At 41.9% G+C, this 27909-nt stretch overlaps 1 protein-coding gene across 3 annotated transcripts; it reads right to left on the reverse strand.

Moving 5' to 3' along the window:
• Positions 1 to 27009, reverse strand: FAM133B (family with sequence similarity 133 member B). 3 transcript variants are annotated; one of them, XM_075062341.1, is made up of 11 exons: positions 26859 to 27009; positions 22196 to 22293; positions 15911 to 15989; positions 14224 to 14298; positions 14014 to 14046; positions 13523 to 13591; positions 11440 to 11535; positions 9311 to 9358; positions 5136 to 5231; positions 3245 to 3286; positions 1 to 1291 (listed from the first exon to the last, which is right to left on the reverse strand). In XM_075062341.1, the coding sequence occupies exons 1-11, from the start codon at positions 26880 to 26882 to the stop codon at positions 1205 to 1207; spliced, it is 747 nt and encodes a 248-aa protein (XP_074918442.1). In that variant the 5' UTR covers positions 26883 to 27009; the 3' UTR covers positions 1 to 1204. The 3 variants fall into 3 exon arrangements, with proteins under 3 accessions (XP_074918442.1, XP_032638222.1, XP_074918443.1); XM_032782331.2 differs by having other exon boundaries at positions 3239 to 3286; XM_075062342.1 differs by having other exon boundaries at positions 1208 to 1291; positions 3235 to 3286.
• Positions 27010 to 27909: the final 900 nt, after the last annotated feature.

The raw sequence follows: 27909 nt of genomic DNA on the forward strand, positions 1-27909 counted from the left end.
AAATTTTTAAAGAGTATCTTTACTGAGATTCTGGCAGTAGTTTTATATAACAAGACACATCCGCATAACAGGTCTGCCACGGAACTTGCTTAGAGTAAAATCAACTTCAATATGAAGCTGTTAGATATCAAAATCCTGCTTTTTACATGCTAAATATTTTCAGCAAGTGTGCATTTTATCACAGCAAATGAACTTATTATAAGAACAAAGTAAGTACATACATGAAACTCCACATCTGGAACATAATTCATTAAAAAAAAAAATCACTAGTTACAACTGAATACCTGTACGTTATTTAAAAATGGTACAAAACATACAAAATAATTCTAAATATCTCAATGGCAATGCAAAGGAAAAAAGCTACCAGTGTTTGCCAAAAATGTTCAGTTAGACTCAAAATTACTTTAAATGATATAATGCATATTAATAGCACAGTATTCAGCATCATTTCAATAAAGTGGAGGTAAAGTCTTTAATTTTTGGATGTCAAGTTATGCTGCAGTGTGTCACTGCTCTTACTTAATGAAGAAGTATATGCTAGAGGCCCAGAACTGTTTATTCAAGAAAAACCTGCCGATACCAGTTCTGATTTTCCTTGGAAATATAGCTGTTGTACTGTTAAAAATAGTTCGATTTTGCAAGGATCAAAGGCACCCTAATTCAGCTAGCCAAAATGGTAACACTCCCAAAAGAAAATAAAGGGCAAAATTATCATAAATACTTCTACAAAAGTAACCTTTAAAATTGTTACTATTCTATTCCCATTTCACAAATGGCATTAGTAGTCAGCAAGTATCAATATCTTATGTTATATTCCTCTTCAAGATGAATTTTTGATTTTATTTCTGCAGATTTAAAAATTGGACTATATTACTAACTTGTTAAAACACTATTTTTAGTATCTAAAAGTTGCACTCTATTTCCTAATATTTTACATATTAGCTGGACCACCCTCTCTCATGATTTTAAACTAACACTGGCTACTATAATAAAAAAAAAAAATTGTACCCCAGGTATTAAGCAGCAGGCAACAACAATGGATTTTTTGGGCACATTAGCACCTGGCTGGCTATTGAAAGTCTAGTAATATTTCTAAAACACTGGAAAACTCATGCAGTGTGGTAAAGTTTGCGATAATTTTCACAGTTGAAGTTTCCTTTAGTCATTGCACTTTTGTTGAAGGGACAGGCTTGATTTTTAAGTGTTATTCTGAATCTGAACTTGAACCAGCTGTCTTCTTTTTCTTCTTTTTCCCATGTTTCTTGTGCTTCTTTCTCTTTTTTGTTTTATCCTTTAAAACAGTTAAAATAGTTTAAGTTATTTCATAAGCCAAAACCCATCTATTAAAATTCAGCTAAGGAAGTGGTGTAAGAACTTTGAAAGGGTGTTTTGTTCAAAATTATTTCAGATAAAAGACTACTACATAAATAAATAGTAAAAAACAAACAAAAAAGAATACTATGAATTTTTTTTTAAGTTAGTTCTATTTTGGTCTGGTAAGAGGTCTGAAATAGTCATTGTCTCTATTTTGTTTCCAAATCTTTTAATCCCATGAACACTTTATGAATTTTTGAGAAATCAATAAGATAACGGACAAATGGCATTCTGCATACTTGTGAAAGAGCAGGGTAGGAAGCCTTATTTAATCACATTTTAGTTAGATTTCCCCATTCCTGACACAGTAAAATAAACGGTCCTAGCTCCAGCCTCCAGCACTTATGCCTCATTTAATTTGGGATAATGTACGAGCTCAACTTTGAAAGCCCTTATACAGTCAAGGAAAGGCTGCAGGATCAGGACCTAACATTAATACTCTAAACTCAGAAACACATATGCTAGTAGAATAACCCTCTTGTCCTTAGTCAGGCAGAATTTCAGTAGTTCTTCCTAAGTAAGGCATGCAGGTTTACATTGTACGCTATAACGATACACAAGAGTTGTCACTATATATATCTGTTCTATTATACACAAGATATATAGCTTCAGTGCAGTATACAATGTATGTAATGTACATTTATTTCAAAGAAAAAGCTCAACACATCAATTACTGGCAGTCACATGGATGACAACCTGCCCAACTCTGGAAAATGTATAACAAATCTATATGTAGATTACATATTGAACGAAATAGTTTAAGACTGATTAATGCAGAAGGTCCTTGTAAAGAAATTAGTTAAACACAAGATCCTCATCCCGGCTCCTAACCTGTTGTACTGGGTAAAAGGGCCAGAGAGGCATAAAGGGAAGGTAAAAGCCCCTTATTCAGTTGGAAAATTTCCCAGCATAGGCACTACTGGAACAGCCTTTTGAGGACACTTTCCCAAACTCTGGAATAGTGTGCCAGGGGAGGGACTCAGTATCCAGGGTCAGGGAGAATGAGCACTGCTGGGGCCCACAGGGCAGCTGTTGTAAGCTACACAGGCCTCCAAGGCTGTTCAAGTTATGCCAGGAGCCCCTGCAGCCACCCAAAATCAAGAGGGAACAAAAGTGTTTTAAAATTGCCTTGACTCCTTTCCCCATCCTCCTTCTGGGCTGAGTTCAGTGCTGCACCTTATAGGCTATGTCGAGACCAGTGCATGGGATAGCCACACTCAGGTGGCTAGCTTGTGTCGCAGACCACGCTGCAACATCCACAATGGTATTTTTAGTGGGTTTGTTTGAGCATAGCTAGTGTATGTCTGTCTACCAATCTGAGAAGCACACTCCCAGACGCAATGTATACACACACCTTATGAGGCATAGAACAGAATATCTTCCGACATATTGTAGAGCAGGATTTATACTATAACCCCATATGATATATGCTGGTAAATGTTCCATTTTATTAATGTGAACATACGTAAACATATTTGACATTTACTGCATCTAGAAAATAACTTTTCTACTCATACATTCCTGTATTTAGATAACATACAGCTATCTCTAGGAATTATTTTGGGGAAGTTCTGTGGTCTGTGTTATATAGCAGGTCAGACTAATGATCACAATGGTTCCTTCTGGCCTTGGAATCTACAAATACAGGGCCAAATTCTGTTCTCAGGTACACTGATGTAAAGGCCAAGGAGCTTCCAGATGTAAATTGAGTTATTCTTGATTTACAACTGTGTACCTGAGAGTAGAATTTTCCATAAAATGTTCAACTTTGTAAAGGGTGTTGTCTGAGACTACAAAAGTACCTACGAATTTTTCACATAGCTAAGACGCTTTCTAAATATATGAGAATAGGAATGATACTTGCTGTTACTTTCTCTCTTTCTTCACTGTTTTTTTTCTTTTTCACTTGCACCTAAAAAAAAAAATTAATTAATAGGCTTTTGTGGCAGAACAATATTTCCAAACATACCTGTAAGTAAAAAGTTTTAGCTTTGGCTATAAAAAATGATGGTACAGCATACAATGTTGTAACAATATGAAGAAATACACTGGGATATCTGTGCTATTTTCTGCAAATCATTCTATCCAGTATCATCCAGTTTTGGAAATAAAAAATGATGAGTGCTTTCAAGGAAACAACGTCTGTCTACTTATACAACATATAGCACAGCAGGGAATTATCATGTAGATGCCAGTAAAATTATTAAAACTAGCTATGTGAAAAAAATCCATAACAACTCTAATTTTCCCTAGCCTTCACATAGTCTGGAATTCTATATGGAGAACAGGGTGGATAAAAATGGATAATTTAAATACAATCAATTTTTAAAATTTATATTAAATACAGGTTTATTAAAAAAAATAAAGCTATTTAAACTTGAATTTGAAATTTACATTTGAAATTATGACAACCTATTCTGGACATAATTTACTATAATATATCAAAATTATTTAAATAAAAAAATAATATTAAGCAGTACATGTTTGCTGTTGAAGTTTTAAAGAAAGACATACTACTGAACTGGAGGAAGTCACTGTCTAAGTACCCTGGAACCAGAGTTTGCTGAAATGCTAACTCAGCTTTTGACAGTGGAAGTCTCTTCTGCAAGTGCAAAAAGAATATTTTCTTCCTTTCAGTTTATTCCACTTGTTCAATTCAAAGAACACTTGATTCAAAGTTAAGAAACCAACTGGGAGTTGAAAAAGCACAAAAACTTGCTTTCCTCTTCCAAGCTATGAATAAAAGCTACAAGTCAGAGGATATCTACTAGTTCTACAGTCCTAAAGGACACAGTGTCCAGAAACAAATCAGTTAAATTCACTAACTACAGATATTTCCTTTGTTTAATATATCAGTTTTAAATACGAAACATGTTTTCATAAAAAGAATCAATATCAACCATCTAGTAAATGCCTCATTCATAATTTTGGCTGACATAATAAAAAAAAGTAAAATTAAGAGCTCAATAAATGTAAGGTAAGCTAGATAACTGCTTGAATAAATGTGTATTGATACAGTGTATTCTACTAAGAGGTACAAAACTTAGTGCTAAATTAGGTGTAAACAAACATGTTGTAATGGTATCAACCAATGAAAATCAACCTTTAATAAAAAGTACAAAAACAAAACAGAGCTAAAACTATTTAAATCAAGGTTTCCTGCTTACTGATTTAAATCATGATTAAAATCGGTGATTACAAGTACTGGATTTAAATCAATCCACAATGCTGAAAGGATCTCCATATTAGAATAGGTACTAAACTCAGATTAACCCTCTTGATTCAAAAAACAAACATTGCAATGGTGGTAACTAACATTGATAGATGTCCAGTGGTAACTAACATTAATAGAAGTGAGATGGAAATCCCCTGCCTTTGTACACACAGTAATGAAATGACAGTCCCATAAACTGTCAATATGTCAAGCATTTAATGTGATGTTAGTGAATATTATGGTATTCAGAATTTTAACTATAACAAAATAGTTCAAAATAATCAGTAAGTGGTAAGCGTTCTAATTAATGAATTGCAAGAGTCCTTATTAAATAGGCGAGTGCTTATATAACTTTGAGATAAGTCATATTGCTGAAATCCAATTAAACTGGATAAATTAAACTGAACAGCTTCAAGATAATACATAATTTGCCACTTCATCTATTGATGAATTAAGCACAGTCAAATTAGCATACTCACTTAGGCACATTTAACTTCTCAAATATACTTCTTTAAAATTTGAAATCTAGGTTGTATTTCACACTGACCTCCTCTGTAGGATCTGACTCTGATAAGGACTCAGATGATAAAGGTCCATTCCCACGATCAATTTTCTTCCTTTTCCTACTAAGACTTTTGTTGTCCTACACAAAATAAAACACATAAGTACAGCCTTTAAAATAATACAACACTTAGACTGTGACAAAAACACTGACTTTAATGTTTCATTTAAATTATGGAATCATAGACATGTAGGATTAGAAGGGACTTCAAGAGGTTATTTAGTCCACCCGGTGTAAAGGCAGGACTAAGTATATCTAGAATACAAATATAAAATATTCTCAATTTTGTTAAAAAGAAAATTTTGAACTACTGAAGTAATTATGCATCAGCACCAAGAAATTGAATGCAGAAATCAATGCCACTATCTAATAATCTTCAAGAGACTCTTAGCAGAAATAAATTTTTTGATACTGCTTAGCTTCATTACATAACTACTACACTTTTTTTAAGGTAGGGAAAATATTGCAATATATTTAAAAATATTTAAAATAAAAATCATATAACATAATAAACATTTAAAATAAAATATGTTGCACAAATTCAAATGAAATTGAGATGCAGACTACTTAGTAAATCTGAATATATTTATTGCAGCTCTTCTACTTGCTCTGCTACTGAGCTAAGAGTACAGCTCCCCCTATAGGTCCAACTGTGAACAGCAGTTGCTGTTTTAATGTCAGCTTGCAGCTGCGATATTAAGTTTTTAAAATGTACTAAAAAAAAAAAAAAGCTTAGATCCGTCAGAAGTTGATAACATTGGTCACACTTGTCCAGGCCAGCTTCATACTTGCACTGGGCCAGGCAAATGGGATTCTGCAAAGCTGATATGGAACCTCCTATTTCCACCCAGCTCTTCAAGGCTAGGAAGGGAAAAGGAAGATCATGTGCTCTTTATCCTCCTGCAAGAGACTCAGTAGTCTTGGTTATCTCCATTTAATAAAATGAGGGGACAGAGTAGAACCCTCAGCCCTTCCTACAAGCACTAAGGAAGTGGTATTGCAAGTGAAGCAGTTAGGATGACAGGTATTAAAATAAGGGAAAATGGGAGAGAAATGTGGCGGCAATCACTGTATGTGTAAACCTAACCAGGAAGAAGAGCCGAAGGTAAGAACTGCTGTTTTGAAGATCTGCTACTGAGAGGTAACACATTTAGTAGGGCAAGGAAAAAGTATTTCTGAATTTGGAATGGGGGGGAGGACATAGACAAGAATCAGTGCATTTGGTGTGCATGAAACAGAATTGATGAGTGGAACTGAACAGAAAGGTAACAGAGGTGACTGAACAGGGGAGGTGAATGGAGGTGAGTGTGACACAGAGACCTGTTTGTAAAGGAGCTCCGGTTCTTTGCAAACAGCTCTCATCTTGGACCTGACAAAACCACTACACCAAACACATCTTACAGGATATTTATCCATAAAGAGTAACATGGAAGGTATCTACAGAAAGCTCACAATTTGTCAAGACTCAATCACTGTGAGATGTATGTATAGATAGTATTTAAGGAATAATGTATTTATATTGAAAGTATGCTCTATGGACTTGAAGTAGAACTTAGTCACTGGGGGCAATGTTTCTCGATGACCTATGATGGAGTTATCACCTCTCCCATGTCAGCCAACTACATAATGCAAGGTGCTATTGTCTACCACTGCCAATAGTCAATCAATCAAAACCACCTAAAGGCAGACAAGAAACTACAACAAGGCAGGGGTTCGCCCTTTCTGTGAATAGAAACAAAAGTCTGTTATCAATATAACAGAGTGTAAGGAAAAGCACTCTGTAAACTCCTGGCACAGAGAGATGCTTTCATGTACGTTTGGATCCTGGTTCTTGAGAAATTAGCCAGCTCTGCAATGGACTGAAGTTTGGGGGGAAATCTACTTTATTAGATAAGAAGGGTAACTACTGATAAGTGTAGAACCAGGTTTGCTTTTTATGATTTTATTTTGTATTGTAAGTACTTGTTTCCATCACTCTCTCTCATTTCTCATTAAATCTTTATTCTTTCTTAAATAAACCTTCTTTTGTTTTATTTTACATTCTCACAAGTGCTGTGTGGTTTATAGGAGCAGTAGTTTATGCTAAAACTGGTAAACTGGGGTACGCCTTATCTTTGGGTGCAGAGGATCCAGAAATTCTGTGAGTAGTTAGTGTTAGGGCTGGATATCAGAGGGGAATGATTCAAAGGGATTCAGGGATTGAAGTGCATCTGTGTTAACCTGCTGATGAAAGAAGGAATGGTATATGCACAGAAGAGAGTGCTGAGTGAGTGGCAATGTTAGGGAGCAGATGCCCCACTACCTTAAGACAGACTTTTTCTTGCTAGATGCACAGGCTAATAAGATGACCCTCAGTCCTCGGTATAAATTAAAAAAACAAAACAGAAGACCGGCTGAAAGCCACTTAGACATTTGTTCTTGAATTCACCCTATCTGCTTGAACAAGTTTGCAAATTTGCCACATAACTAGCAATTTTTGTACTCAGCAGCTATTGGGACCAGATTTTCTTAAGAGCTCAGCACCCAGCAGCTGGCAACAATTATTTAAATAGAATAGAGGTCAGCAACCTTTCAAAAGTGGAGTGCCGAGTCTTCATTTATTCACTCTAATTTAAGGTTTCACGTGCCAGTAATACATTTTAACGTTTTTAGAAGGTCTCTCTCTACAAGTCTATAAACTATTGCTGTATGTAAAGTAAACAAGCTTTTTAAAATATTTTAAGAACTACATTTTAAATTAAATTAAAATGCAGATCTTATCAGGTTAGTGCAGTGGTTCTTAACCTGGGATGCATGCACGCCCTGGGGCAGGGCCGGTGCAAGGATATTTTGCGCCCTAGGCGAAACTTCCACCTTGTGTGGGGGGGGAGGGGCGACATCGGTTCACTGAGGGGCAAATCCCAACGAGCCTTTACAGACCCCAGGGGCCAGCCATGCCCAGGGGCTGCTCCCCAGATGAGGTTCCCCCCTCCCCACTATCTGAACTCCCCTGGAGGGTGCACAGCCCCCCTGCGAGCACTTCCCTCCCCACCCCACCCAGGTGGCCCCCGCCCCGAGTCCACTCACTGGCTTTGCTAGGCTTGGGTCGCTGCAGCAGCTCGGCAGGGAGAAGCCACCTTCCAGAGGCACCGGAGAGCCAGAGTGTCCCGGAGAGCCAGAGTGGCAGCAGCGAGCCCCAGCCGTGGAGGAGCAGGTGCGGTGCAGGGAGGTAGCAGCCCTGCAAAGGCGGCAGTGCCGCTAGCGGGGAGCAGCTGCAGCCCCCCGCCTTGCCTGCCCAGGCTGCGGCCCGGCACCCCCCCAGGGGCTCCTGCAGGCTGCAGTGGATGTATGTGGGTGCCAGCCCCCATGCGCCCCCCGGCTCCTCCCTCACTTAGGGTTACCATATTTAAACAATCAAAAAAGAGAGGAGAGCCCTGACCTAGCCCCGCCCCCATCCACTCCCTCCCACTTCCCACCCTGATTGCCCCAGTCAGAACCCCCGACCCCTGTCGCTCCTTCTCTCCTGACTGCCCCCTCCTGGGACCCTTGCCCCTAACTGCCCCCCAGAACCCAACCCCCTACCTAAGCCTCCCTGCTCCTTGTCCCCTGACTAGACCCACCCCCTACCTGTCCCCTGACTGGGCCAACTCTTATCCACACCCCTGCCCCCAGACAGACCTCTGGGACTCCCAAGCCCCATCCAACCACTCCCCACTCCCTGACAGGACCCCCAGAACTCCTGACCCATCCAACCCTCCCCCTGCTCCCTGACTGCCCCCTGGGACTCCTCTTACCAGGCCCATGCCGGTCAGACGCTGGCTCCATGTGGAGGCAAAACTCCACGTGGAGTGCTGAGGCAGCGGGAGGGGAGGGAGCTGCGGGAGGGGCAGCTGCAGCGGCAGCTCACACTTCCGTGAGCCACCGAACCCGAGTGTGGTGACAGGGGAACCAGGGGACGCACCTGCCTGGGCTGCGGCCCGGTGCCCCCCTGGGGGGGCTCCTGCAGCGAATGCATGCGGACAGCGGTCCCCGTGCGTCCTTCGGCTTCCCCCTTGCCGCACTCAGGCTCTCCGGCTCTCGGAAGCCTTGTGCCTCTATTTAAAAATGTGATCCTTTGTCTATATTTGTATAAAATACAGTTTTGAGACATATTTTTATTTTTCAAGTACTTAATATTTTACCTTTTCTCTTTCATGTTCTTCCTTTGATTTTTTCTTTTTTGTGCTGTCCTAAATAGAAGGTGAAAATAATTAATTTTTCCATAGTGGCTTCAGGACACAATGGTATGAATCACAACAGAATCTTGACCAGATATCATTCACTGTATAAAAGGACATACTTTCAAAGCTGTTAAGGTTGTTCTGGGTTACAGCGCTAACAAATTGCTCTGAGATATTTTACCTGGAAATTCACATGAACATTATGAAAAAACTACCATTTTGGTACAACTGCTTCTGTCCTTGCCCTGCAGTACGCAAAGACACTGCTCTTACTCTGGTAGGCCTGTGGGGAATCAAGGAATAGAATGTTGTTCAGCAGAACATGCAGTCAACCTAGATAGAGGGCAGCCACCATCACTCTGCTCCTAAAAATATTTTAAAAACCCATGCCATCATGGCAGAGTCCACATGCGCTGGGTGAGGAAAGAGCCCTTTGGGAGATCCTAAGGGACAGGATGAAGTCTAGGATGAAGCATACTCCCCACAGAACAGTTCATATTCTGCTTTCCCCTGTTGAGATCCCCATGTACGGAGTGCCTCTCTGCTGTCTGGTGAGAATACAAAGACAAGTAATTTCTACTGAAAGCATAGCAAAGAGGCATATTGTGCATGAGCCAGCAGAAAAGGCAGAATGCAAGCAGGGCCAACAGAATGAAGGAAGTATCAGAGATGGAGAATAACTAAGAAGGAAGAAATGGTAAGGTTGTGAGTCCCCACCTCACCTCAGCTGATGGAAGAGAGAAAGAATGGAGGCTTCTGTCCTCCAGTTCAGCAGCAGGAGGTGCCTAAATGTCATGTCCCCCCACCATATGTGAGGGGGATGAATTTTCCAACTTATATTAACAAAAACTGGTGTGTGTATATATGTATATGAGGAATAATTTAATTATTTGATATCTATGAAAAACCCTATATAAAGAGCTAGTTCTTATTATTTGTATAGGACATACACTAAGCTAGGTACTTTACAGATAAATGAAGACAGGACTGAGCTCCAAATAGCTTTCATGAATGGCTTCTTAGATTAGCAGTTTTTAAGCCAAAAATATAAATTACTACCTGCTATAGCGTAAAGAATTGTTGACAGATGACAGGTTCCTTACCATTTGTTTATTTTCTAGTTTACACAGGATGAAGTCCAAAATTCATACCAGAAAGTTTAGTTAATTAGGCACGCACTGTGCCAAATAGAGCAAAGAAAAGGGAAACCTCCCCATAACTGCACTTATGAAAGGCTCAATTTGTGCTGCAGAGTGTACAATTTCTGAAGGGAAAGTATTTTTCCCACAGACATCTGGTAAGGCAGTATTTTGAGCACCGGTATCCTGTCAGACCTTCATTTAAAAAAAAAACAAAAACAAAAAACAAAATCTACATGGGAAAGCAACACATTGACAAAGAATTAAGACATTTATAGGTTTTAAATGTTAGTTTATTTTACACTAAAACTGAGCTTGTTAGGGCAGGAAATAAGACAAAATGCATATTTATAATTCAAAAGTTAGTGATAATAGTTTGGAATCATTGACAAGTCTGCTCTCTAAAGAGAAAACTATTCCTTTCAGCCAGCGTACTAAGCTCAAATAGGGATAATACTTCTTGGAGCATGGAAGCAGAAGGCTGGAAGCACTGCTTGCTCCCATAAAGTAGCATCGGGTATGTCTACACTACCTGCCATATGGCTGGGTAGTGATCGATCTATTGGGGATCGATGTATCGCGTCTCGTCTAGATGCGATAAATTGATCCCCGAACGCGCTCCCCGTAGACTCCAGAACTCCACCAGGGCGAGAGGCGGAAGCGGAGTCGATGGGGGAGTGGCAGCCATTGATCCCGCGCTGCGAGAACGCGAAGTAAGTCAATCTAAGTCGACCTAAGATACGTCGACTTCAGCTACGCTATTCTCATAGCTGAAGTTGCATATCTTAGTTCGATTCCCCTGCCCCGCCTCCCAGCCCCCTACAGTGTAGACCAGGCCATTGTATGTTTGAAAGAGAAATAAAAAAGCAGATATGCAAAAACAAAATCAGATAATGTTTACAACATATATAAAGGAAAACTTCCCAACATTAATATATTGTTACATTTTACCTTGCTGTCTGATTCAGAATCAGATGTAGAGCTTTCAGAAGATTTCCGCAAGGAGCGATACTTCTTCTTTCTCCGTTTTTTCCCTTGTTTCTTATCCTATCCATAAATATTTTAGAGAAAAAGTTTGTATTTGTTCATAGTGAAGCTATAACTGAATATTAAATCTGAAGAACACAGAAACCCAACGTCCTATATGTAAGTATGCTCTCTTGATTAATACAGCATTACAGAGATGATTGGCTCTTAGAGTGGATGATATTTATAATTTTTCGGCATTTATTCAAAATTTATATTAGTGATAAATCCAAATTTTTCTAGTTTCCTTGTGTACTACTTTTTTCCACAGTATATCATAGGGCCTGACTCTTCATCTTCAAAGTGATCTAGCCTAAAATGTCATAAACAGATTTTTTTCAAAGTAATAATGGTGTGCCTGGGTTTTATTTTTAATGTAGAGTGGAAAATATCTTTCTTTAAAGAAATGCCAACACACAATTCTCTGTAAAAATTAACGTGAATCCAGTTTATAAATCTGCCACCCAAAATAAATATTGTTCATACAGAAGTTCTTATTTGTGGTCAAGAGGATAATCTTACTTAGCCGATGCATAAAAAGGTAAGAAGGTAAAATATTTAGGTAGATGCAGCCTAAAATCTACATGTAAAACATATATACTGCAAAAACCAGTGTTAAAAAGTTAACATCATGAACCAAAATTACTTTTTTAAAACAAGTGTTTCATTAGTGTTCTTTTAATATGTTATACAATATATTTTGGTGCACAGAAAAATCTATTAATTGAACACAGGGGTGGCTTCAGGCCCCAGCACGCCAAGCGGGTGCTTGGGGCGGCATGCCGTGGTGGGCGCTCTGCCAGTTGCCAGGAGGGCGGCAGGCAGGCAGGCAGCCAGCCTTCGGCGGCATGCCTGAGGAGGATCCACTGGGTCCCGCGGCTTTGGTGGAGCCATGGGACCAGCGGATCCTCTGCAGGCACGCCTGCGGGAGGTCCACCAGAACTGCGGGACTGGGGACCAGCAGAGCGCCTCCTGCGGCATGCCGCCGTGCTTGAGGCGGCGAAATGTCTAGAGCCACCCCTGACTGAACAGATATATTAACGTCATGTTCATTTCTATACTTCTTTGTGCACTCGAAGTTTCTTTCCTTGCTGTAAAGAGGCAAGTCTTCTATCTCCCTGTGAGAGCTCTGCAGATTTGCCTTTCTTGTTCCCAGCTGTATACTTCCTTTCTTCAAAGCATCACCTGAAAGCCACCTTGGGGCTTGCTTTATAACCAACTGTTTCACAATAAATCAAAGGGACTGCTACTAACACTCCTTCCAGCAGGTTTGCACTCTTAAGTCTCTGCTCGCCTTCTGAGTGAAGTGCCAGTGTTAAGAGACCCAATCATGGGTTCAGAGCTCTCAGCTCCTTTTGAATTCAATGAAAGCTGAGGGCCCGCAACAAACTGTCGGACCAAATGTTAATGTTACACAATAGCAGAGAGCACAATTGTGAGGCCAGAAGTTAATTATTTTAACAAGTTTGTTTGAGTATTGCATATTCATTATATTATCATGTATTAATTTGGTTATAGGAAATATCAAGTCTTTAACTCATTCACCTTTTAAAAACTAGTTATAGTTTCAGATCTCACAGATAAACCAATAACCCTTCAGGTATAATTAACAGAGTACTAAGACAAATTATCTAAAAGGCTACTGTTCCTGAGATGTACAGCCATGAATGGTTACTATTAATCAAAAAAAATGATGGCCCCAGGCCTGCAAAGACTTACTTGAGCTTAATTGTATGCACTGAGCAGCTCCACTGAAGTAAATGGGACTGTTCATAGTGTGTAAACAGATGCATAAGTAGTTGCTAAACTGGGGCCTCTGTTAAAATGCTGACTAATCTACAATCACTATTTCCATGTTAAAACAAGAACCATACATTTCTTCTTGAATGCACCACCCTAATAACAACCTGAATAAGAGAGTAAGTGGCACCAGCAAATTCTAGAATTATACACTAGCATATTTTAAAAGAAAATACAAAATTTACAATTCTGGAACGTTAGTTCTCACCTCGTCATCAGAATCAGATGAACTGCTGGAAGAATCAGAGCTTGATGAAGAAGAGGAAGATGAAGACAACTTGACCAAACACAACAAAAATTAAAGCTTGTGAGATGAAGCATTTTGTCTGTTTGAGAAATAGTTAAAGGAACATCCAAATACTCTCCCAAATTTGTCTCTGCATTTGCAAATATTATCTACAGTGATCTTAGTTTCAAGAGTCTAGCCTGCGGAGATTTTCTTAAATTAAGCTGTATGAGTGATATTTCCTCAAACAAGCACATGTATGGCATTCTAGCCACATTTTCTATTTTTAAAGTAAGACCTTCTTATTTTTAAATCTTTTCCCCTCAAATACAAACTAAACTACTACTCTCAGATAACAGGTAACATAAGCATAGTTACTTAAACATCTATGTAAAATTCCAAATTACACTCTTATTTTGTCTTTTCAGGAACACAGGGCACGTAAAACTTAAAAACCTGAAAACTTTGCTCACCCTATTTGATTTCTTCTTTTCCTTTTTCTTTTTCTAAAAAGAAAGAGATAATTTTTTTACATTGTATCATGGTCTCTTGACATGTCACAGACAAGGAAAGTCATTCTGAATTTGCATTTTGACTTGTGTTCTTTGGTGATGGCTGTTTCAGTGCAAGAATGTCACATCAGGAAAATCCAGCTCATGAATACTTTAGCTTAAGATATTTACCTCTTTTTTTTTGGAGGAGCTCTCATTTCCTCCTAATAATTTCTCCCTGTGTTTTTCTAGTTCTTTCTTCCAATTCTGAAAAACAGTGATAGTGACCATTGGCATAATTTTCAAACCCTTGATGTTAACAAGAACCTTTGAAATATTCCATCTGTGACAGAGCCACCAAGTATTATTTTTGCAGGTTTTAAAAAGGTAATTCAACTAATCCTAAACCTAGGGCATTACATATTAAATTTTATATAAGCAGATTAATAGTCGTTTGAACAAAACTTGCTAATTTTCTCCTTGATCCGCCAATTATTTAAACAAAAATATAAACACAAACACCTTAACTGACTAGGATATTAAACTTACAACTGTAAATACATATTTCACTATAGCAATGTGAGGAATCCGCTTTTTAAAAATCAAGTACCACCAAATATGAGTGTCTCTTTATTCAGAGATGGTGGGTAAACATCTGGACAGCCTCTGATGAAAAGATTTCACATTTAGTATAGAGGTTCACACAGTATTGCTTCTGTAAACTGAATGCACTGCACCCACAGGGGGCTCCTTGTATTCTTTCTCCACCTCCCCTACACCACCAAGCTTCCTGTGTGCCACCCTTATGGAAGGTTCTTGGTATCAATGGCTAGAACCCTATAAATTTTGGAGGGGGGGGGGGATCAGGAAACCAAAAGGGGAAAATGGGGGACACCTGGAGCCCCTGCCATCTGGTTAGCACAGCCACAGTTTCACACACCTCTGGACTGTCTATCATTCAGGCAACTGGTTGATAGCTCCCATCACCTTCCAACAGAACAATATCCCCCTGCTCATCCTCCCAATAGACTTTAATGTGTCAAAACCCTGAATGATGCATCTCTGAGACAAATAATAATGGGTGGGTTGGAATGGAGATGCGCATACAGCCCCTGGTGTGGGTGGGAGGATGGGAGACCCTGGTATGGTGGAAAGGTGGAATGGGAGACACAGAACTCGGTGAGCAGGGGAGGGGAAGAATGGGGAACCTGATATGGGCGAACAGGGGTTAAGCAGAGCTTCTGACATGTGGGAAAGAATGGGACCCTGGTAGGGTGGGAAGGTGGAGGAGTGAGCACATAGAATCCAGGGTGGATAGGGGAGATTGGGGAATGTCATGTGGCTGAATGGGGGGGTAAACAGAATGTTGGCAAGGGGGGGCAGAATAGGGGGATCTGATATGAGAAGTGGCGGAATGGAGGACCACAGAGAACTCCGGCAGCGGGAGATTGGGTGGGAGTTACAGGGAGTCCCTGAAATATGAGGGGGGATAGGAGGGTGGTACACAGGGAACACATGGAATGGAATAGAGGGATGCAAGAAACCCTTGGGATATGCAATAAACTCAGCCAAAGAAGCTATGAAGTGTGCGGACCTCTACTGTATTTCAAGAACTCAAATTCTATTCAGGTGGCACCTTTTCAAAACTAGATCTGACCAGATATATACTGTAGAGAACAACAGGGGAAAGGAAAAAATGGTTTTTACTCTGTAACTGCTGTAATTCTAATTTAAATACTTTAATAAAGTTAGCTCATGAAGAATCTTACACACACACACACACAGTGGGCTTTTAATCCTGCTAATGACAGTGGAATACAAAGGATCATTCTAATTTTTCTAAATGATCCACCAACACAAAATTAATCAAACCACAAACCTCATTCATCTTTTCTTCAAACTCAGCCAATGCCCTTGATCCTTTCTTTTTCTTTTCTAGTTGTTCTTTCACTTCTTCCCTTTATATAAAAAATACATAGGTTTTACAGATATCTATACATCCAAAAAACCTGAACAGACATTAAGATTTTTTTTTAAATTTCCACTGAAATGCACAAACAGTAATCCAAGTTGTTTCTTCAGTTTATCTTCAGCTGAATTTCCCATGAAAGGAGAAAGAGAGTTATCTTATGTAAATTGTAAGTCCTGCAAATAAATTCCCATGCAGGGCCCAGTCCTTACTTTGGTGATAGGTAACATATGCTTGAATTTGATGTATTATAAGATAAAATGGATTGAACGCAACATAATTTCAGTAACTCAGCTTAAGAGATGGTATAATTCTTAACAGGACAATTCTGCAAGGTAGAATTCAATTCTAAAAATGTATCCAGAAGAATCTCTTTCCATGTGTGATTCTGTTAAAATTACTAAAAAAACTGGTGAGGGCACACCCACAATTCAGGCAATATTAGCCATGACAAAAAATAGAGATGTAAAGTTTTTCTATTCTGAGGCCTGATCTACAGTACAAAGTTAGGTTGATGTAAGTCACCTTGCATCGAATTATATCATGTGTGTAAACTCAAGTTGTCTCAGGTTGATGTAAGCACTCTCTTACGGCGAGGCAATAACACCACATCCCCAAATGGCACTGACCCATGGTTGACCTACTGAGGTCAACACAGAATGAGTGCATGACCTATGTCAACCATAACAGTCCTCCAGCAGCTGACCCATAATGCCTGGCAGTGACCGCTTTAATCACAATTGTGAACTCTGCCCAGGGGATCCTTTGCCCAGCCAATCCCACCAGGCAAGCACGGATAAGCCCAATGAAGGGAAAGGAACCTCAAGCAAGAGTGCATATGCATTTTCCCTAACAACGTTCAAATGTAAAGACAGTGCTCCATCCCCAACCAAATTAGCAGGACACAGGCATCACGCTGTCCAGAGTGGATCACAACCGTGAGTGCCAACCTCAGGGCAGACTAGGGTGACCAGACGTCCCGATAAAATTGGGGCTGTCCCAATTTTGAGGATTTTGTCCCGCGTCCCAACCAGAGAACGGTTGGGACACCATTTGTCCTGATATTTTGTTTCCTGGTCTTCAGTGGCAATTCGGTGGAGAGTCCTTCAGTCACGGACAGTCTTCGGGTGGTATTTCAGCAGCAGGTGCGTCTGTCTTTGGCGGCAAGGTTTATTACCCCCTGCCGAAATACCGCCAAAGACCGTCTGCGACTGAAGGGCTCTCTGCCAAATTGCTGCCAAACTCCCGGACGACTGAGTGTAAAAGAAAAAAAACCCCCAACCCCTCCCACGGTGGTCCCGATATTTTCCCCCTAATGTCTGGTCACCCTAGGACAGACTGTCAAGAAATAGGGCATGAACCCCAGCCTTAGATTTCACAAACCAAGTAACAAGCGTGAACTCTTCAGGCACTATAACAGTCTTAATAGGAAGCCACAGAGAGTCCCCTTAGATACTCTGATCTACCTTACCACCCAGACAAGCCTGCCTCTGTCATAAATGGTTCTTTAAACCAACAATCACAATAAAACTCAGGTTACATACAATCCCAAAGGACCAGTCATTTACCCCTAGGTCAACTGTACTAATATCTTAAACCAAAGACAATGATTGTAGCCAATCCTGTAACAAACTAAAGGTTTATTAACTAGGAAAAAGAAATGAGAGTTATTTACAAAGTTAAAATAGGTAAACATACACACACTAATGAGGTACAATCTTAAGTTCAAAAGGTAATGAAGCTTCTATAATAAGCAAGCTTTTATGTCTTTTAGGGCTAACCCAAACCAAGCAGCTTGGGGACCTCCTGCTTATGTTTAGGAATCTTTGCCCCTCAGAATCCAGACAGCATAAAGATACCAATATCTCCTTAACATGTATTTTTTACTCCCTTCTCCCAGCATTCAGGCTGTGATGGGACAGGGGCTGTGCACATACCCTCTTCAGAGGTGTGGGAGAAGCAATCAGCAAAGTCTTTTGTCCACAATGGCTTGTCTGATGTCTGTAGAGCTTCTTTTTGGGGGGAAGAAGATAACACCTCTTGTGATAAACTATCATTTCACACTTGGTAATGCATCTCCCCTGCCTGTGGGGAATTTACAGTATTTGGCTAGGTCTACGCTACACAGCTTTTAGCAACATGGCTGTGTTGCTACAGCTGTGCCGCTAAAAGTCACACAGTGTAGCCACTGTTTATCCGCTCTCCTGCCGACAAAAAACTTCCACCCCCAACAAGCGGCATTTCCGTTGTCAGCAGGAGCACTCTGTTCACACTGGCGCTTGTCGTGGCAAAACTTTGTCTTTCTGGGTTTGTTTGTTTTTTAAACACCTCTGAAAGACAAAAGCTTTGTCATTCAATTGCCAGTGTAGACATAGCCTTAGCAAACATTTTTATAGCTACAGAGCAAACATTTAAACATTACCTTATAACATGGCATATTATAAGTAGGATTAATACATGCAGCATCCTACAAGCATTCCATAAAGTCTAAACACATTCTTATAACTCTAATATCTATTTTAACAATACTAACACACAGGTGAGCCAGACTGCTTTCCTGCTATGTATCTCTCTATGTTCAGTGAGGCCTAGGGGCCTCGACATGAGCTGGCACCTGGTCTGCTGGCAGCACAACAGGTATCAACTTTTCATTGTTTTTATGTTTGAGATGAGGCAATGGTACAACAAACAGAGGTAGAGATGTCATCTGCATTTCATTCCCCTGTAGGGCTGGCAGGGAGCTGGCATGCGGAGCAGTTTGTTTACGTACACAGGGATGTCCCTTGTAACCGCCTGAGAGATCTCATGGAGGCACTCTGAAATCCTCTCCTGAAGGTGTCTAGAGATAGCAGCCTTATTTCTTCCTCCGTGGTAGGAGACTACCATGCCTGACTTTGGCAGGCACCATTACAGTAAACAGGCTATTGTTCATAGGAGATATCAGCTAAAGTCACCACTGCCAGTGGAAAATAGTGCCTGGTACTCATATACATGGAAATAGGGGCCAAAATTTTATTGTTTCATGCAACCAGTGGGCCATACTCCCCATGGCTGGGGCTGCAGGGTGATGCTGTGCAGACACTGCAAAGTCGAACTGTTAATAAGCTAGTCTTATTTAAAACTTTTATAGGAATAAGGGAAGGGAGTTTTGAAACTTATTTTTTGCTGTCTGTTGTGACTGTAAATCCAATGATACATCAATCTGTTTTAGCTGCTACATCTATGGCCTTGAGTGGTCCCCTGTGGAATGCCTGACCATGATGAGGAGGATAAAAAGTAGGCTAGAGAGGATATGTTCAGCGAGACCCTGCAAGCCAGAGTTGCATTGGATTGTAAACAAAGGACCTGGAGGGTAAATATTTCAGAAAGTATGGAGAAGGAAAGAGCAGACAGGAGAAGGGCTCAGGAGTCCCCGAAGGAAAAGGAGAGGGAGATGCACTGAGGTAGCAAACACAAATGCTACAGACTCTTGTTGACCTACAAGTCCAACAGTCACATACTCACGTCTCTTTGCCATCAATGAAGAACTCCAATTTACCAACTTGCTACAGATCCAACATTCCATGTGGCATCATGAGCTGCATCCCTACCACTCCATGCCAGGGAACAACAGTAAGGACAACCACAGCCTCACATGCACTGACGTGAAAGAGTCACAGATGGTGTGTGTGAAGCGAAAGTGGACTGAAACGGACAGGAACGTTTTCTACCTTTCTAATTTTAAAGTTGGATTCTGTTAATTTATTTTAGACGTTTTTATTGTATTTTTTTAAATTACACTTTTTTTTGCACTGTTTTAGGTATGCAATAATTTCTTTGGAAATAAATATATCTTTATTACTACACAACATATATTGCAGAATGCCTAGCTCTACTCAAAGTACCAACTATGTGCAACTCTACAGGACGATAGAACTCACAGGTTCAGTGAAAAACAGTGTAATAAATTATAAATGTACAGCAAGCACCACATAATTCATAAGTTCATTAAAAGACAGCACGATATTCATAAATGTACACTAGGAATTAACAATTCTTAACAGCACCTAAAGCTTCAGGGTGAAGGAAAGTACAGCCCACACTACCACATCAAAGTTCTTTTTTCAAGGGCTCCCTCAGCTGCATAACTCCAGGCTGAGCTCATGGTTCTTGTATCTGGCTGTTCAAACTCAGTACACAGGCATTCCATCTCCTCTTTTCATCCCAACAGCAACTTTTCCCCCTTTGCTTCACAGATATTATGCAGCATATAACAGACACTTGTAACCACTGGGAATTTTTCTCACTGAGATCCAATCTCACAAGTAAATACTGAAGGGACACTGGATGCTGGCAATCTATCTAAAGCACATTCAACTGTCATTCTGCACCTGCTGAGCTGATAGCTGAATCTCTCCCGAGTGCTGTAAAGGTGGACAGCGTATGGCTTCATGAGCCAAGGAAGCCAGGGTTAGGCAAGGTCCCCCAGAATCACTACTGGCATTTCAACACTGCCAAAGATAATCTGCTGGTTGGGAAAGAAAGTCCCTGCTTGCAGCTTTCTGCACTCCTGTGTTCTTACAGTTGCAAGTGTCATGCAGATTCCACATGGATATCGCTAAAGCATACTCGGTGATCCATCTACACTTGCATAATCAAAGAAAAGTATCCCTTTCTACTGATGCTCTCTGTAGCAACGCGGGCCCATGCCAAAATAGGGAAACGGGTGCCATCTATGGCCCCACTGTTGTTTAGGACTCATTTCTACAAATCTATCCACTATGCCCTGCATGCTACCACAGTCAGAGTCCTGCACAGCAAAAGACGATTAATGGCCCTACACACTTGCATAACAACAGCTCCCACTATGGATTTTACAACTCCAGAATGATTTCCCACTGACTGCTAGCAATCTGGTGTTGCAAGCTTTCACACTGCAATCACTACTCATGTCTCAACTGTCAATGTGACTCTCATTCTGGTGCCTATGCCCTGGAGGGATGAGGTGAGCATGGCACACAGATCCAGGAATCAAGTATCAGAGGGGTACCCGTGTTTGCTGCTTTTACAGATCCAGACTAAGAGTCCCGTGGCACCTTATAGACTAACAGACATATTGGAGCATGAGATTTCGTGGGTGAATATCCACTTCATCAGATGCATGCATCCAACAAAGTGGGTATTCACCCACGAAAGTTCATGCTCCAATACGTCTATTAGTCTATAAGGTGCCACAGGACTCTTTGCTGCTTTTACAGATCCAGGAATGTGGTCTTTTGCATTCAAGAGCTCTGCAGCCACTGCTCGTCCTCCCAAAACTAAATTTCAATGTGATCCTACCAGTCAGTGCTTGTTTCTCCAGCCAAGAAGCAGTGCTCCTAGCTGCTCCGTGAATGCTACCAATAGCCCTGAATTGATTTTCACTGTCTCTCAGCAATCTACCCTCAAAAAAAGCATCACATTGCAGTTCTTTCTGTGGGTCTGCAAATAGTAGAGGACTGTTCGTCCTGCGTTTGCAACTTTCATGACAATAGTGCAGAACTCTCCGGGCTCCAGGCATGTGTCACAGTTGGTGGACAGTGAAAAGTGCTGTGCAGGTTTGTGGGATTGAAAAGAAAACATGTAAACATTTTGGGATATGGATGGCATTATGTGATGGACAAAGCTGCATGATGGGAACTTGACCCCGTGCTCCCAGTCATCCCTGTGTGACTCATTTCTGTCCTACAATGCACTGCAGTTTCCCAAAAAACAATGCACCAGACAGTGGCACACTGGGATATTTACAGGTGTTACACCACACTGCATTGACACAAGCAGGAGTGGTGAGTATTTGCAGCGCTGATGCAAGCAGCCAAGTATGCACGGACACACGCAATATATTAACTCCAGTGATTTTGCGCCAATGTATCTTGGGTTAACCAAAATTTGTAGTGTAGACATGGCCTAAGAAATTGTTGCTAAAAATGCCCACGAATCAATTTAATATATTCCTTTTCAGAAATGGTTGCTGAAATACCATCATCTTACACTGTAACAATTTAAAAAAATATATAAAATTAGGACAGATATTTAGAAAAAATGCTTTGGCCAGACACTAGGAATCCCTTTATAAAATATCACGGTGTATGTTGGGAAGGAGGGCACTTAGCAAGATAGTATCTTTCATCAAATAAGTGGTTTTCAAAAGGAGCAATCAGATATTTCCATACTTACCATGTAGGCCTTGGTCTGTTCAGGTAGTCCTGTATTGTTGGCCCTGCAGACTGGGAAGGACCTCGTGATCTGGCCATGGCTATAGGATTCATATAAGCCTTGGAGATAACAAAGCAAAGTGAGAAGTAAATTGAATTACTTTGCTGCAGAAACAAAAATCCACACATACAATTTCCCTTACTTATAGAAAACAATTCTGACTATGTGTCTTATAGATGGAAGGCATTTAGCCAAAGATGATGATGTTTCAAGCAAACAGGCAGACTCAACACAATGTTTCCAATTCAGAATTACATAACCTACTTAGCCACAAAAGGAACAAGGGCCTATCCAGTGGTTTAGTGATATTTAGTGCTTCTTTTGTAAAGTGCTTTGAGATTTCTGGATGCGATGCTCTATTATAAAATATTAATACAGTGCCATTTATTCCTAGTCTCTTACTCTCGGGCACAGCAAAGATAGTACATTCAGGCCTTAGACTCACTTTGGCCAAAAACAAACTGATGGTGGCACACAACCAAGACTGTATAAATTAGTGATAGTTTTATTATGTGGTAATATTACTACATATGGGATTTGTTTTAAACTAAAAACCCTAATATATGTAAATAAACAAAACTTTGGTGAATTTAGCAGCATTTAAGTACTACATCATATGTTTTAACCAGGGGTGAAATTAACTTACAGGACTTACTGGTATGGCCGGAGTCCTGAGGGGGTGTATGGCCTCACCTGGAAGAGCCATGGCCTCAATCGGAAGAGGCGGGGCCTCTCAAGGTTTAAAGGCCCTGGGGCATGGGCTGTGGCTGGGAGCCCCAGGGCCTTTAAATCACGCCGGGGCTCCCAGCTGCAGAGGTGGCTGGGAGCCCCTGGGGCTCCGGGGTGACTTAAAGGGCCCAGGACTCCGGCTGCCACAGAGCCCCAAACCCTTTAAATCCTCCCCGCAGCTCCGGCCCGGGAGCCCCGAGCCCTTTTAATCCTGGCCCCACCCCGGCTGCCGGAGCTGCGGGGGGGATTTAAAGGGCTCGGGGCTCCCCGCAGCCGTGGGAGCTCCGGGCCCTTAGAATCCCCGCCCCAGCCTGGCTGCCAGAGCTACGGGGGGGATTTAAAGGGCTTGGGGCTCCCTGCAGCAGTGGGAGCTCCGGGCCCTTTAAATCCCCGCTGCGGAAGCTGGTGCAATCCGGCATGGCATACTGGCTCTTGCTGGTACACCGTACCGGCTTACTTGCACCTCTGGTTTTAACTCCTAAAATATTCAAGTTAACAACAGATCAGTTATAATGGCTTTATTAATCAAGTTTTGTCGTCTTTTCCTTCTTTTCAAGTCTGTGTATTCTCTTTTTATGCACTTCAAAATGTGGTAAATTTTATAAATCCAAATATTTAAAAAATCCCCAGTTTACCTAAGCAAGGAAGTGATTCCCTAACAATTTTTTAAAATTTTGGTTCATGAATATACTAGAATCATATGGCCACACTAATGCTCATGTGCACGTATCTTTGAGACAACTAGGACCTGATTTATTTAGAATTATATAGCACTTTATATGTTCAAAACACAGCTCCCATTGACTTCGGTAACAATTATGGTGTGATCTGTAGAAGTGTGAGCACTCACATGTCACAGTCAGACACCGAGAAACAAAGAACAGAGTTAGTGGCTACCTGTGAAAAGTTCGGTTTAAGTGGCTTGCCTAGCATCACATATGAGCTTTGTGGCAAATGCAAGGATTGAAGCCATTCTTTCTCTTCCTCTAATCATCTGCCTCAACAGCTGTACATCTTCCAAATTTGACAACAAACTAAGCAGGGGTCCTACAGATAACAGCCCCCTGTATATAACCCTATTCATTCCCAGAGCAGGTCCATCCTATGCACTCAGTGAGGCAGGGGTCCTTTGGAAAAAATAGTATGTGATCACGTGATGAAAGACTGTATTGTAATACGTATGCAGAAAGTGGCTAAATTAAGGTTGCACAAGGAATTTCCTAACTTTTGGATGCTTGAGTTTGCAAACGTAACAATTTTTAAAACTTTTTTTTAAAGAGTCTAATTTCCCAGATTTTTTTTTTAAAAGAGCAAACAAACAAAAAAACCTAGACATTCTATCATGTGGTATCATACTGAAACCCACATGGTTCACCAGCAGGGTTGGACCCTTTAGATCCTCTGCCACTTGAGCTAATTGACTAAACAGCAGCAGTAAGTAAATATTAAGTTGTCATGCTTTATGTGGACCAGTACTAGAAGACGAGGAGACATTTTTGACAGCAAGTTACACAGATATTTGCTAAATGCAGAGGAATGGTGAGACTCTGGAATCTTGGGTTTTATTCTAGGCTCTGGAAGAGAACAGTCTCTAATGCAGAAGTTCTCAACCTTTTTTCTGAGGCCCCTCCAACATGCTATAAAAACTCCTTGGCCCACCTGTGCCATAGCAACTATTCTTCTGCATTTAAAAGCCAGATCCAGCATTAGGGGGTAGTGAGCAGGGCAACTACCCAGGGCCCGACACCACCCATGGCACGGCTCAGGTTTTGGCTTTCTGCCCTGGACCCCAGCGAGTCAAATGCCATCCCTGCTTGGCAGATCCCTTGAAAGCTGCTCGTGACTCCCTCAGGGGCCACAGACCTCCTGGTTGAGAGCCACTGCTCAGTGGGCACATAGTCTTCTGTACTTTTTCCCCAAGCATGATGCCTTCTGCCCCTTTTCCTTCAACCTGTCCTTGTGCCAATATGAACTAGGGTGGTGATTTCTGGTATTTCATTTCTACCGCACCAGTGGCGTGCATGGTGCTTTATGCACACACAAAAAAGAGAAGGCCGTTGCCTTAGGCCTTGTCTACAGTAGAAAGGCTTGTTGATATAGCTATACCACCAAACACTCCCAGGGTAAGTTTACACTACCCGCCATCGACTGCTGAACTCCAGCTTGGTGAGAGGCGGAAGTCGACGGGGGAGCGTCGGCCATCGATCCTGCGCCGCGAGGACGCAAAGTAAGTGATTCTAAGTCAATCTAAGATACATCGACTTCAGCTACGCTATTCTCATAGCTGAAGTTGCATATCGTAGATCGATCCCCCTCCTCCCGCAGTGTAGACCAGGCCCTAGTGCAGATGTAGTTTACACTGGCAAAACAGTTCTTTTTCAGATACAGCTTATACTAGTTTTTTTTTTTTTTACTCAGGGAACTAGATCAGCAAAAGCACACTTGTTTACCAATAAAACTGCATCTGCACCAGGGCTTTTGCCAGCATGACAATGTGGTAGAAAAATCATATTCCTAACTGACATTAGTCGCAAAAGTTTTGTAAACCTGGCCTTACAGTCCAAGGCCTGAATACTAATCAATTTCTCTTTGCATGGAGACCACTATGCTCACAGGGAGCCCCACTAAAGTCACTGAAAGGATTTGTCTGCTGGGAACAGTTTGCAGGATCACAGCCTAAATTTGAAATACAGGCAAAGGGGGAAAGGCTGAAACAAAATAATGTGATTTGGTTTATTTTTATCACACAACCTGTTTGTATTTAATAAGATTAAATGAAATATGAACATGTGGCCAAACATAAAAGTATTTGTAGATGGTTAATGGTGGATGGCTAGTTGAAAAGAGAAACTTTTAAGGAAGGACCTAAAGGACAGGAAGATTGACAACCTAAAATTAAAGTCTGATCCTACAATCAGATTGATCACATGTGAGGAGGTCAACCCTTGTTTTGGGGAACAACCTACTGAAGTCAACAGAGCCTCTGTGTAGAGACAAGGATCTGTGCAGAGAGAAGGACCCATATGTATGCAATACTTTAGCCCAGAGGCCTTGTTTTTTGTTGGTGGTGGTCCATAAATCAACTTAGCACACTCAATAATAAAATAATATTGCTAGGAAAATGCCTTTGCAAGGAACTGGCCAGCACCCTAACTTTTTTCATGACAAAACACAAAACAGAAATCAGACAGAAACTATATATAGTCATTAGTGATTTGTGCTAGATTTGACTGGGAGATGAAAGGTTCTATCATATATGACACAAGTAAATTCCTTGGGTTGTCTGGCTGCCCATTTTTTAAAGAATACATGATGCAGAATATAGAATTTAGGATCAGTGGAAAAAGGTCTTTTACTCTGCTGGGAAACATGCCAGCTCATGTGAATGGCACCAAATGCCTTACCCAAGAATCCCATACTGCTGATAGGACAGGACAATTGTATTGCAATTAACACCATCATCAGAGGTTCCCAGTTTACACGGAGAGAGTCACGGCTTTCAGGCTGACAGGAACCGCCATTGTGATATATGAGGACACTGATATTGGGGGCTACCCCCCATCTTGGGATCCCCAGGCAGTAATTTTATAAATGTGCTTTAGACAGTTCAGCAACACGAGCCCCTCCTGGTCTGACCCTTGCGCAGACCCATCACTGAGGCGCCCCGGGCGGCGTCCCCGCACAGCCCCACGCCCGGAGATACGGGGGGTGGGATGGGGCGCCTGGAGCAGAGCAGGACTCACGAGGTCCCCTCCCTCCCGCGGCTGAGGCGCTGCTGGACGGGCCAGGCGAGGCCTGAGGCGCGGGACGCAGCAGCGCTTCCCCGGGCAGCCTCCCCTCGGCCCTGCTGCTACCCCGCCGGGCCGTGCCCAGGCCCGCGCCCCGCATCACTCACCACCCGGTTATCCCGCTTCCCCATGGCGGCGGCGCCGCACAGACGCCTCGGCTCCGCCGCGCGCTCCCGGCCAGGAAGTCGAAAGCAGGAGGCGGCAAGGCCCAGCTCGGTTCCTCTTCCCACAGCCCAAGCGGCGGGCGCGCGGCGCCACCTGCAGGGCGCGCACGGCTAGAGCCCCGCCGTCGGCGCACGGCCCCGGTCAGCTGGGCTCCGCCCTGCGGCTCGGCCTGGCGCCCATGCCTAGGGGCGTTAGAGCCCCGTCCCCCCCCGCCAGAGCCAGCCCGTTGTTGGGGCACAATGCTGCGGGCTCCTCCCCGCCTTTCGAGTCGGCCAGGACCCTTGTCCGGCGGGCGAGCGGGCGGGCACACTGAGGGAAAAGCCGCTGAGGCCGAGAAAGCCATTGCCGAGAAGTTGACCCCCTGCCGCAGTTCACGGCACAGCTAGGATTGGGACAGGAGTACCTTGCCCACCCCAGGTAATGAAGGCGAAGGACTGCCAGGGAGTGAGGTGTCAAAAGGGGACGTGCCGGCACAAAGTTATCAGTTAAATTCAGGGAAGAGCAGCAAGTCTGGGCCCGGGGAGTTTTCATCCAGTTCAGAAAAAAACTAAGAATGAAGGAGGGGGCTAAGCTGCCAACAAAGATAGGCAATTTCTTGGTCTGCTGGCGTACCAGAGGCAGGCACTAGATAGGGGGGATTAAAGAGCAGTAAACCCTCCTTCAGTATCCGGTAGTCTGGTGGTTTAAATGATCATTAAAAATAGAATCGCAAAATACCCAAAGGAATGTGATGTGATAGGAACAAACCAGTGTGGTTTCTGCAGAGCAAAAGCCTGCTTCTCCAGCTCACTAGTCTTTGAGCAAGTCAACAAAATAGTGGCTAAAGGAGAATCCGATGTCACATTCAGACTTTCAAAAAGATCTTGACAGCAGCTATTAAGTGGCAAGAGGCTAGTAAAGAAAAGTAGGGCAATGTTTGTCACTGCAAAAAAAAAGAAAAAAGTGTGTTTTTATATTGAAAAGCTGACTCAAGATAGGTATCTGGAGGTGGAG

The sequence above is a fragment of the Chelonoidis abingdonii genome, chromosome 2, assembly GCF_003597395.2.
Source record: "Chelonoidis abingdonii isolate Lonesome George chromosome 2, CheloAbing_2.0, whole genome shotgun sequence".
Lineage (NCBI taxonomy): Eukaryota > Metazoa > Chordata > Testudines > Testudinidae > Chelonoidis > Chelonoidis abingdonii.

Coding starts and splice junctions, on each gene's coding strand:
- FAM133B (XM_032782331.2), bottom strand. CDS start 26,882: ATGGGGAAGCGGGATAACCGGGTG. Junction 9,359..11,439: donor ATTCTGAATCAGACAGCAAG/GTAAAATGTAAC, acceptor CCTTCTATTTAG/GACAGCACAAAAAAGAAAAA. Junction 5,232..9,310: donor AAGAACATGAAAGAGAAAAG/GTAAAATATTAA, acceptor TATTTTGTGTAG/GACAACAAAAGTCTTAGTAG.